The sequence below is a fragment of the Alligator mississippiensis genome, chromosome 4 (genome assembly GCF_030867095.1).
Source record: "Alligator mississippiensis isolate rAllMis1 chromosome 4, rAllMis1, whole genome shotgun sequence".
In the NCBI taxonomy this organism is placed as follows: Eukaryota; Metazoa; Chordata; order Crocodylia; family Alligatoridae; genus Alligator; species Alligator mississippiensis.
In genome coordinates, this window is record NC_081827.1 from 181,330,446 (window position 1) to 181,343,509 (window position 13,064).

Here is a 13,064-nt window from a genome sequence, read left to right on the forward strand (position 1 = left end):
GATGCTGATGCACAAAATGCAGGAGGCTGCTGGAGCACAGCAATTGCCGCACTCCAGCAAACCCAATTAAGCGAATCTGCTCCAACGCACTGGAATTCCAATATGTCAGAGCAGCCTCCGTGCTTGTGTATAGATGCCCTTTATCAGTAGCAATCAAACTGTATGTTACTACTTGTGATGCATCCTGAAGTTATGAAGAGACAGTCACCATTATTTTCACAAGAAATTTTGTTTATTAAATTAATGTTTCATCAACATATAGAACCAATAGGGGAAACATTTTCCAGGAAGATTGACAAAATTCATAAATACATATAATTTTCTAACATTGTAGGTATAAACAAATAAAAGCTCTATCTTGCTATTTTGTTTTTTGGGAAGCCACTGAAATCAACTCTCAGTTGGCCATTGAACAAGCAGCAATGAACTCCTGCTGATTCTAAAATGACTATGTCCCCTCTTTAAAACTTGCTCATTACCAGTCAAAAATGGCAAGATAAAGTATAAAGGACATTTATATTAAAAGGCTTGTTTCACAATTTCTTATAATACATCTCTTTTCCCCTAATAAGCAGTACACGTCTCTCTTCTAAAAATGCAGCTATAATAAGCAAAGCTTTCAAAAGTGACCAGTGATTTGGGGTGCCAAACTTGAGGCACCTTAAAGATTGATTTTTCTGGAACTGTGCTCATCGTTTCCTGAAAAACAGTTTCCTTTAAGTTGCCAAGACGAGCACCCAAAAAAATGGACATACCCTTATATTGTTAGTCACCTGCAAAAAGTTTTACAGTGATCCAATGAAAAAGCTTCAATAATCCAACATTGCACCTGCTTTTCAAAAACCATCTTTAAAACAGAAGCTTACTGGGAAATACGTGTGGAGCAAGGATCCCTTGTATCCATGCTAGCTTCATGCTTGAGTTATACAGCTCAGTCTTCAAAAAATTATGGAGAATTTTTTATCTTCACAGAGGAGATGGAGCAGAAAAAAGTCAAATCACACTTCTCAGCTGACCTCACCTTCAAAGAGTAACTACAGCACTGCAAAAATAAGAAGGGATGGGGCATTCTTTTGATGTAGTACTAATGACGAAACTGCAGGTGGTGCTTCTGTCAACTGATGCTGTGAAATTCTGATAAGTGTAGTCTTTTCTCATGCAGCTAAATCCACCTACAAGTTTATTCATGTACTACTTGTTGAGCAAACTCCTGAGTGTGGCTGCCAAGAGGGTGGGAGACAGCCTCATTTATGTAACGTATGGCACTGTCCATTTTAATCGAGGGACAAAATTGTCATACAGAAAAATTTAATGAATCTATAGCCAAACAAGGTCAAAATCTTTCCACTGCAGGTTCTCCTGGCTATAAAGACAATGGAGGGAACAAAGAAGTTGGGGCTAGAAAAAGATATTTTTATGTGGTGCTGGAACTAGAGCTATCACAGCTTTTACAGCTAGTAATAGTAAGACTTTGTACAATGGATTCGATTACTCACTCCCCAAACACAGGCCCATATTCTACATTTGTCAATTGGTCTCATATCCTTCCACCAGCAAGAGAGTTGATACCTGCGCTTTTTCCATTCCACTGGGAGACATCCGTGTGTCAAGACTGCCCACTAGTCCATTTGGATTCTCTTACTGTACTTCCCTCACCTTAACACACAATAAATAAATCATGTTACTTGTACACTCTGACTTTGCTGGTCCATTCTGAAGGAGGAAAATTGCAGGAGCCAGCTCCAAACAGGAAAAGGAAACCCATTGCTCCCTACACTCCCTGCACTCCAGGTAATCCTTTCATGGTTTTGAAGCAGAGAGGCACTGCATTTCTTTTGAACAGCTCTCTGCTTGAGCTGAAATGGGTCTCTTTGGGTACGTAATGCTGGCGATCTTAAAGAATTCATCTGCAGCATCAAGAGCAATCAGACGATCCTGTCAAAGTAAGAGAGTTAGAATGACTAGTATCCCAAGATCTGCATTCATTCCCACTCAAAAGTCTCGGACTGGTTCTCTTCAAGTTTAGAAAAACACGAAGCCTTTTCCATCGCCAGCACTGTCATTGCAACTACAAAGAAAGCAATGGCACAGACTTTTATTAAACCAGTGCTAGTAAGGCTGATGCCCTCCAGTACAGAAGCCATTGTATTTGTGCCAAAGGAAGCTAAAAGGTCAAGCCACAAGTGCAGTCTTACATTATAGCTGCTTGCAGATGTGAAAATAAAAATGGTGCTTTGGTTTAAACTTGGCATACTCCTGCATCTAGTCCAGCGCACACCCAGAAGAGGCATTGCGTTAGTTGGACTCAGCTCACCCAATGTCTGTATAGATCAGGCACTTCAGTGGAGCTTTTTTGGTGTTTTTATCTAACCACTGATTGAATCAGCTTTAGGTAAAAGATCCAAAAAGCCACACTGAAGTGCCTGATCTATACAGACACTGCAGAGCTGGGTCAAACTAAGATGCTGCTTCTTCCAGCTAAGCATGGGGGGTGTCACATGTGTCAGCAGCCTTGATATTCATGTCTTGGAGGCTGACATCTATTGGACCTGTATCCAGTACAATCTGCTACTAGTCACAGTTGTAGAGCCAAAGGAGTTCAAACAAGATAGGAACACTTAGCTACCTACCACCACAAAGAGATATCTCTCAGAGAGCTCCCAGCTTGAGGGGAAAATGTTGGTTTCCTCAGAGAGCTTTAACAGGATCTCCCGGGCTTTAGCCGTGTTTCGAGAATCATTGACAACACTAAGTTTAGTGACTGATAGCAGGGAATCTGCTTCCTTCTGGAAACCTAGGAGAAAGGTGTTCAGTCAGTTTTAAGTCCAAGTAACCAAACATGGCAGGGTGTAAATGCTGCTGTTGTGGGAGTCATAAGGGGACAAACAAGAGAGAGAAAGCATTAACAAATTCAACACATGCACTGCATCTATATGCACAGCACTGAATAAGGAGATGCACTTATGCTTATATGGTCCTTTCTGCGTGCTTGTGTGTATAGCAAGTAAATTCAAAATAGCTTGCCTGCTCCCCACATACCTTAGTGACTACAAGCAAGGGCTGCACATTTTCAGTATTTTTCTGATCAAAATAATGAAAGGAAAAAAACCAACCCAGTGCAGCAGTACATGTGAAACAATAAGCAATTTTTTTAAGGAGTCTTCCCATGGAAGAGGGCTGAGCATAATCTCTAAGATCTCTTCATAGCTCCAGCCACAGAAAATCTGTGGTAACATATGACAGAAGATTTTTACAGGAAACCTTATGGTCCTGTGATTAAGGCATGGACTAGACAGCAAAATATCTGCTTCTGCCACAATTTTGTGGATTTAATATAATCCCATCCAATGATTGCTCCATGTCTCAACCTTCTCCACTTGTGTGTAAAATTAGTACAGAACTACCCGGGCACAACTGCTTTTTGAAGAATACTTTATTATAGTAGTATCTTACACCTAAGGACCTCAATATGTTAGTACTCTAATACAGTGCATCTACTGCAGACTTTAATCTAGATGGGATGGAGAGGCAGGTGTTTTAGTTTGTAAAAGGCTGAAGGGGAGAAAGGAAGAGAGGTTGCTAACAGATGGTTTGTAGAAGCTAATCAAGTCTGACTGACCCAGATAAATGCTGATGCACAATTATCTTTATGAGATTCCCATTCAGCAAATCTGATTCTTTATGAGATTCCCATCTTTTTTGAGATTCCCATTCAGGGACCAAGAACTCTGATCCTAATGCTAATGCCCTTTCTCTGTCTAGGAAAAAGCATGGTAAGTTACACTCACTGGGCTTTATTCTCATTGGTCCATCATCTTTTACAGGCTTATAGGTAGGCAATATCTGTGTAAGTCACTAGATTTCTGATGTGTCTGGTCTCTATTTTGTCTAGGTGTCAGTAATTACACAAGGGGCAAGGTAATAAGGAAATCAGGCCCAACATACCATTTCCATCCACCTCCAGAGGGCACAGTCAGAAGTGCCTTGATCAATAACTTGATTTTACTGGTCTCAGGATAGCTCAGAGCAGTGGAATGGAAAGGTGGACTTGCCAAGAAGTTTAACTTGGTGACACCATACTTTAGTTTCCTTATGACTCTGCAGATCTGGTGATATTCACTCAATGGGGTTGAGTGGGGGATGAATACTTCTTTCATCATTTTTTTTTTTATTGGGAAGATATTTTTGGTCTTTTAAAAAAGAAATCTGTTCTGTCTCAGAGTTTCTGTCTCGCTCATAAAAATTGCATGATGAAATCCTTGTTTACTGTAAAAAACTTCTGCAAGAAGTTTAACATCCTTTGCAGCAGCAAGCCATTAGCTGTCGTGGTCCCCCTGCTTTACTTGTGTCAGGTTAGGGGGTTGTGTCTTGTGGTCATGTCAGGGTTGACTATGTAGTTTTGCTAATAGGTTAGACCAGAGGTTCCCAAACACTGGGTCATGACCCCAAATGTGTCATCAGCAACATCAGCAGATGGGGTCATGGGGATGGGGGGCTCTGGGTTGGGAGTGAGGGGCCATGCTGAGGAAAAGGGGTCATGCGGACGAAAAGTTTGGGAAGTCCTGGGTTAGACAATGGATTTGTGTATGACAGTTTTTGGTTGTTTTTTTTTTTTTGGGGGGGGGGGGGGGGGCGCGGGGGTCAGACTAGATGACCTCTGGAAGTCCCTTCCAAACATATTTTTCTGTGATTTAAGTGGACTTTAAATAGATAGACATCATACATGTCATTGGGCGGTAGAAGTGTGCACACTTGTTTCTGCCAGCTGGAGTGCCTCCACCACTGCTCGCTATAACCACAATACATAAACTTTGTGAAATACTTCTCATTTCACAGTACATTATGCTGGGAAGGGATGGACATGCCATCTCCTCATGCTGCTAAGAATAAATACATGTAATTTTGTCCTCCAGTTTACCTAACTCTTCCAAAATGTGCTTCCACCTGCTTCTCACTTCCCTTCGTGTTTGCCGCAAGGTATAAATGTCATAGTTGAGTTTTTGCCATTCCTGCAAAAAAATGGGAGAAAAAAGATTCAGTGTTCTTCACTGTAAGACACCTCTCCTATGGTTTTTTTCCCATTGATTTCTCCTCACAGGTACACTCCTTGCATTGCATTTTGAGAGATATATGCAACAGTAACATTTTATAGGCCAGATCTGCTCCCTGTATAGAAGTGGGTCATAAGTGTTGACTTTACTAACACAAATGCATTTAATATTTGAACACTGTTAGCAGGGAATGAATGCAGCCATGGATTAAGTGACCTGGAGCATATGAGCATGGATATCATTCATGTGTCAGCATGAGGTTAGTTCTAATTATGAAGCCAATTATAATTGCAATTTGAGAATATCTGCTCATCTTTTCAATAGTGTTATTAGACCTAGAGCTGGTTGGAAAGTAAAAAATATTGAATGAGAGCACTTATCTTCTTTTTGATGAAGAGATGAAAACCAAAACACAATCTTTTTACTTGCGTGAAAAAAAGGAATGGACATTTTCTTCCTAAAGTCCATTTTTCATCAGAACCAAACATTGATCCCACTCAGAATATTATTAGACCCTGTTCATCTACCACTAATGTCAGCAGCCTGGCACCCACTTACTTTAAGGCTCCGACCGGTTTGAACCGCTTCCGATCGGCTCCAACCGGTTTGAACCAGTTCCAACCGGTTTGAACCACTTCCGACCGGCTCCGACCGGTTTGAACCGGTTCCAGCTGGCTCCGACCAGTTTAAACCAGCTCCGACTGGCTTGAACCGGCTCCGACCGGTTTGAACTGGTTCCGACTGGCTCGAACTGGCTCCGACCGGCCATGCAGAATCCCGGATAAGATTTGTAGCTTAAGAAGCACAAGTCCATTTAGGCCCCATCCAACTCCCATTTGAACAAATGGACAAAACTCCTTTGAGAACTAGAGCAGGATCCTTGAAGCACCTTAGCAAAGAAGGTTTTTAAACAAGTACAGAAAAGGGTTGGTTTTATAGAATAGTCTTCTATCTCAACCACCCACTGAGATGTGTGTGTGTTTGATTCTTTTGCAGTTAAATTTCCATTCAAAAACAATTTCAAATCCAGGTACCTAAAATTAGATTAAAATATGCTGCCTGATTGTTTAGGTGTCTTGAATTGTGGATCCTTAATCCTTCAGCAGAGATGAAACCACTATTTAAGCATCTAACTCCCTAGTCAGGCTCTAACTCTAGGCAACCAGATTTGGAAATACTAGCCCCTAGCTTCTTCATGTATAGACATGCTGCAAACCACTGCAGCAGAACATTTCCATACAGTTTATTTGCATGCAGGCAATAAATCATACTGGCAGAGCTCTAAATGAACAGCCAAGCCTCACCGCTTAAGGACAGCTAAAAGCACTCCTTTGAGATTAGGATTCTGAATGAGAGGGTCATCCAGGTTGAGTTGGTCATGAGTTTCGGTCGGGAGAACAAGGGAAATTCTGATCAGCACACAACAGATTAGGCTGATTTATCCAGCCTCACAGCGTGGGAACAGAATGCAATCCCTCAGTCTTAGCATGGGAAGGACTGCTGCTTTTAATGGGTTTGCTCCGCTGATCAGAAAAGTTTTAACACTCGATCCCTTTGAAGCCTGAAAAACAGCTTTGTCATTCCAGGTTTCCATAGGATTCAATACAAAAATCCACCCTATAATGAGTGCTTTATTTTCCCAGTTTATTTTAAATTATAAAAAGGAAAGGAGAAAATAACAGAAGTCCCCATCTTGTGAAACAGAGATCACTAGATAGTGAACTCGAGCAGGAGGAGAAGAACTACTAACTAGAGGTAGTAAACAAGGGCTGGAAGGAAATTCTACTTTAACCCTGAGAGATGCAACAATGTGTGCAGGGCTACGCACAGAGTCCACTTGGGCAGGGATTCTTTGGAACTATCCTGCAGGATACAAAGTAAGCCTAGGGCAGCAGGAGTTAGGATACATGCTTCAAGTTTTGTGAAGCCACTGGCACACCAAAAACATTTGGAACCTATTCCAAGTGCAGATAAGCAGATTGGATTCACCAAGCAAATGGTGATGCTAACACACCAAGGCCTGTGGCGAGTTTGTAGATGCCAAACAAAGCTTATTCCTAGGGGCAGTGGAAAACCTGAGTAACTTTTATAAATGGTAGTAATTGTTGAGAAACGTCTACTAAATCACCAGTTTAACCCCAGAAGACTAAAGTCTGTACACAGGAACTGTAAAAAGGAACCATGAAGTGTGAATTTGTTATTACTGATTAAAAGGAAGGGAGTCAGTCACCTTCCCCTTACCTACTCATGGCTGGAAAGATAAGGCTACAATCACTGTAAAATTGGGAATTCCACAATAGGAAGGAAAACCCAAAAGGTATTTTATACAAACAGTGTGAGGACTATAATTAAGAACACCCATGTTAAATTCTATCCAAGTGCTAAGCTGGTTACTGAAGATAGCCTTAAAGTTACTGAATTTTCTTGTATAGGACGTGAACCTTTTCCCAAAATATTTCCCAAAATATCCACCCCCTCCACCTCCCGCCGCAGGGGTTGTATGTTTTAAACAGGGAAACTGATTTTCTACTTAAAATATAAGGACACTGCTTTGATTCCTGCTCCACAGTGCAGCAGCTGTAATATTACTATTCAGGAACCTGAGGGAGTCAATCAACTTAACAGCTCATTGTTTTTCATTCTAGAGGTGTTAACAATCCTCTCTCCTTTTTAAGGGTCCTGATGTTCCACTACTCAAGCTATCCTTTCTTAGGGCATTTTACTATCTGCTGGCTACTCCTGGTCTCTTTTCAGATGAAGGTTTGGCTCTGTCCCTGCTCTATGCAGTCATAACTCTGGAAAAAGCTTTTCTCTTTCATTCTGATTTTCTAAAACAAGGTGCCTTTTATATTTTGGGGTATGATGTATACAAGAAAATATGGTAATTGGACATGTTATGAAAAAGCTAAGAGTTACTGGTTGTGTTAGTGTTATTCAGAGATGATAAATAAAAGTGCTCAAAGAGACTGGGCCTAACTACTACGAACAAATCTGGTCACTGGTACAGTTCAGAGATGCTGCATGTGTTTTGGGATACCACAACTTCACCGTAGGGAGAGAAACTTCCCAGGGAACTGGGAAAGGTTCTACCTAAATGCAGCTCATGTGACCCAGATTGGGACTCAGGCTTTGAAGCATAATATCGGTGTTAGCATCCTGCAGGAGAAGGTGGCCATGCCAGTAAATCATTCAGTTTAATGCCTAGGTGGTTTACCCCCATCATAGAGGTGTCCACTGAAATATCCTCTTTAATAAATTGTGAAGTAGACACTGTTGCATCATCCAGTGGCAGAGGGAACTGATAGGAGGTGTGAAAAATGACACCTATCTGGTGATGTCCTAGTTGTCCCCTTTTGACCCTTCTGGTCCTGGCCCCAGCACTAACCAGTCAAGGGTACCTCACCAATGCAGGAATACCTACCCTGGTCTCCTCCCTCCTGGGCTACTTGTTGTTCTTGGGCTGCTGCTGGCTGCCTCTCACTGGCCCAACTCTCCAGACCCCTCCTTGGATGCCTCCCATCCAGAAGCTGAGCTTCAGCCTCCTTAATTTCATCCTGCTGGCTTGCTGAGCCTTTCTTCCTCAGACAGTAATTTCTAAATCAGGGGCTGGCTTGCCTAGCCCCTGTGCAAGCCTGCTAACCATAAGCCCCATCCCAGGCTGGGCCTTGTTTTCTTTAGGCCCAAAGCCTTCTCTCTGGGACTTGGGACCTCACTGGACCCCTAGGAACCTCCTACCACCTCCTTTACCTCCAATGCGTTAAGCAGCAGCACAGCTGCTGGGTCCTGTCCTTCGGATGCTTGCAGCCAACTGCTCCCTCAGCCCTGTGGGCCTGGATCTAAAATGGCCACCTCACCAGGGCTAGTCTGCACCTGCTGGCTGCCTGCTTTCAGCCTTAAAGTGGCAGACACCAAAGGTGCTCTGCCATGGGTTGAAGGCACCAGGGCACACCAAAACATTTAGAAACAATTCAAGAACATTGTCAGATGGAAGGAATCAGTACAAATGGGTATAAAAGATAAGGAAATATGTGAAATGGTACAAAGGTGCCTAGGAAAATAAATACAAGAGGTACAAACATGTCTAGTAAAATAAATCTGTGAGGTCTGTAGGAATGTTGTAACTAAATTAGTTCATTAATCAGTAAATTGTAAGATGCATGGCACCAAATGCAGTTGATCACATTGGCAACGTGTTTGACATAAGAACCTATAATGTACAAATGGGGCAGAACAGAAACACTCTGGATTTGCATTTAATCCTGTTCTGTTGCCCAGTTGGATCATGTGGCTGACAGCACAAATAAAGGCTACACAAAATTTATTCAAACTGCTTTATGGTAGGACCTAACAGCCCCTTGGAGCAAAAAACATTTCCCAGCCCCTGTATGAGACAAGGCATTGGACATAATAGAGAGCAAAGCAATTTAGGAGGTCTATGGAAAAAATAAGCAGTGAATTTCTGATTTTCCCATTAAACAAGCCTTAATGTAAAAACTATTTATCTATTTGATTTGATTCCAGTAAGTGGCTTATCCTATTAAAGTCCCATATGTGTGGGATGTATTTGTACTATATTTCATTTTGATCTTCCCAAAGTCCCAGTTCTTTCTTCCTCCCTCTCCCATTCTCTCTACCTTCATTGTAAGTCATCTGGGACCTTGCTAGTACCCAGGTGGTAGGAACTTCCCCCAAGTACACTTAAGAATCAAACTCTTTCCATGTGAAACCCAAAGCCATTGCATTAGCTTCACTGGAGTTGCTCCTGATTTTCAACATCTTAGGAGCAGAATTCTTCTATTCTCTTGTTTTAGGGCCCTCAATCCAAGCCTGTCAACAGAGTGCCTGGGGAAGAAGGATGCCTTTCAACAGGAACTGTTGTTCAGCAGTAACCATGGTACAGCTGGGCAGCACTGAGTCTTCCATCTCTTGAGGTTAGAGTCATAGCCAGCAGTTTGTGTGCTCAAGGCAAGTGGGAGAGGGGGCTGAACACTGGAGACCAGGGAGAAAAGAGAGGGTCTTACCTGACCCCAAGCAGCCACCTTACTGTGGTTGCTGCCATCATAGTGCAGGCTCCCTGAGGGTTGCTATTCTTGTGCCCCTCTCTAAATCAGTGCCCAGGGCAGGTGCCCCACTTGCCCACACCTAGTTGTATTACTGCTTGTAGTCTTCAGCTCCTGCCTGGATGCCTTTTTGGAAGATGCGCTTGTGTCAAACAAGTAATTTGGATCTAGGCAGGGGTAACTGGCTGAAACTGTATGACCTTTCTTACAGATGAGATCCAGCTTAATTATCTAATGAATTGCATGGTCTTACAACCTATGCATCTTGATCCCACATCATTCTGGACCTATACTAGAAGGACCTTTTCAGGTGCTCTCTCCCTGGCTTACTTTCAGAAACTGGAGTTCAGAGGTTACTGGCAATTTTTTGTTGGTCTGAGGAGAGCTGGGCAGAGACCAATTTATATTAGTTATCAAAAAAACAATCAGAGTTTAACAGAGATTCCCTGGTAATGAAATGTTCAATATCTTGTTACAACCTTAGACAGTGGGTGTGCATGCCTGGAGCAGGCAGAATTTCTGTATACTCAGTGCTGATCTCTGTGAAACTCCTACTGAAGAAGCAATTGCATCTTTCATCTGTTTGCAACAAAGCTATTCCTAAGGCGATATTCTCCCTTTCTTTTTTTGTTTCTTCAAATGTTGATACCACCAAGGAATGGTCAGAATGAATCAGACCCAAGGTTCAACTGTCCAGTTTATTATCTGGACAGAAGCTAGCACCAGCTGCTTCTGAGGAACTCTCCAGTAAGGCATATGTGGGTTAATCTGTTCCCCATGGAAGGTATCACCCTAAATCAGCAGAGACTGGCTTAAACTCCTAAGCTTGAGGTTTTAACATCCCTTCCAAAATTTTTGTTCGCATTAACACTGGATAATCTTGCACTGGGATCCCTAGGCCCTGTGGTGATACAAACAAATAATAAGCATCCAACCCCATTATGAATATGGATAAAGATAAAAGACTCTATAAATAAAAGTTTAATAACACACAAACGCGATAATACAAAAAAGCACAAAGGGAGTGTCACACTGGGTGGGCTTTTCCCACTGTTTTCTAACAATCTACAGATAGCAATCTTTCTCCTTAAGGAGATTAAGTTGGTTTCAATTCATTCTTAACAATAAAGAGATTTCATGCCTTCCCCTGAATGTTTTGCCATCTTATTCCAATTTCCTCACCTGTTTAACGAAGCAGCAGACTATTAACTTAATAACAAATTGATTTTGCTACTGTGCAGCCTTAAGGAATAGCAATGGAACCAAAAAAATCCCACAAACAAAACCCATAATACTTAGTAACACTAGGTTGTAGTATAGCCTTTTGTTCAATAGGAATCTTGATTCTCCTTATTGCAAATTAGTCTTAGGGGGAAAGCAACAAGCTCAGCACTGGAGAATGGATGAGGAAAGACAGCAGTAGTGGCCTTGAAAAAGCTATAACAAGGGAGCTGCAACACCAATGGCTACCACTATGCAGGAAAACATGTAGTGTACAACTAGAGTCCAAATGAGTAGGGATGCTGTGTAGTCTAGTGAAGAGGTTCTAGAGCAGGGGTCAGCAACCCCCGGCACACTTGCTGAGCATAGCACGCAAGACCATTTTACTCGGCACACCACCATCAGCCCAGGCTCTAAGCAGCTGCTGCCAACTACGGAGCCCAGGCTGCTCCCAGCAGGCGACTGGAAGGCTGCAAGCCCTGCTGCAAGCAGACCGGGCTCCGTGGGCCAGCTGCAGCCAGGAAGCTGCGAACAGCTGCTCCGGGTTCCGGCATGTCGGTGCTCTGGCACCTTCCAAGGTAGACGTGTTTTCCCGGCACTCCGGCCAAAAAACGTTGCCTACCCCTGTTCTAGTCTTCTAATCCCATGGGTCCACTTGACAAGCAGTCTAGCTCAAATCAGAAGTAGTGTGCAGTATAGTTGCATTAACATGGCACTGCATCAGTGGAAGGCAACCCTGTGTAGTTGCCTGAACTAGGTCTGAGTGCAGTTACCTGAACAACCTCCAAAACCAAAAGCAGTATTGGTGCAGTCATGTGGTGCTTATTCCGGGTTTCTTGCCAGAGTAATTAACCTGTCTCCAATGTTAAACTAAGGCAGCTACACTCCTTCCTATTTGGGAGGCAGCACAGCATTTTGGCACAATCCTGTGTGATGCCCCAGGAATATAAATGAGAGGAGAGCAAGTCAGCTGACTCACTATGATCCCCTCTGCCTCCACCTTGGTGGCCCACATGCAGCACCTCCAATGGGCTATAGAACACCAGTTGAGAACCACTGGTCTAAAGATAAAGGCACCACCCTGAGATTTAGCACAGTTCTCCTTCTGGCTCTACTATCAACCTAGTGTGGCTTTGAGAAAAGCTGCTTTGTGCCTCTGCTTCTTCTGCTTCTTACCTAGGTAGATACAAAACTCCCCAGAACAGGGAAAGCATCTCATCATATATCTGTGCAGAGCTTAGCACAACTGGCCTTGCTTAATTCTTTAGGCACTGTTCTAATACAATTCTCCCACAGCCATTATTCACTGGGCATGTTTCCATGTACTCCCGACTGCACAGTTGTTACTGTAGAGTCATTTAGTACTTGCTGAAGCAAGCACTAAATGACTGCATGGTAACCACTGGCACTGCGCAGTTCCGGCACCACACGGGTTGTTTCTGACCCTACTGTGCAGTACCAATGAGCCATTGCACAGTAGCATATTGCTAGTGCATAGTAGTGGTGGCATCACAGTTCGTGCCCACTGACACTACATCGTTGTAGCAATGAGCAGCATCTCATGTAGACGTGCCCACTGAGCATCATGAAGCAACAATCGAGCTGGCTCAGGTCAAGTGAGCTGCTGCATGTAGTCTACGCTATCTTGATGAAGCTCGTTGCGTGGAAACTACAGGGTTTGTTGGGTTTTTTTTTTTACAGGAACTTACATAGAGAACTATTTGCAGCGAAG

The 13,064-nt window shown here is 42.9% G+C and overlaps 1 protein-coding gene across 1 annotated transcript in view; it reads right to left on the minus strand.

Annotated features, from left to right (window-relative positions):
* Positions 1-210: 210 nt before the first annotated feature.
* The window catches only part of MREG (melanoregulin), a 39,158-nt gene continuing 26,304 nt past the window's right edge, over positions 211-13,064 (minus strand). The window contains exons 3-5 of the mRNA XM_006260337.4: positions 4,919-5,009; positions 2,631-2,794; positions 211-1,935 (exon numbers count right to left, since the gene is read on the minus strand). Of these exons, the coding sequence (XP_006260399.2) occupies positions 1,801-1,935; positions 2,631-2,794; positions 4,919-5,009 (390 nt within the window). The 3' untranslated portion in view covers positions 211-1,800. The remainder of the gene's footprint in view (positions 1,936-2,630; positions 2,795-4,918; positions 5,010-13,064) is intronic.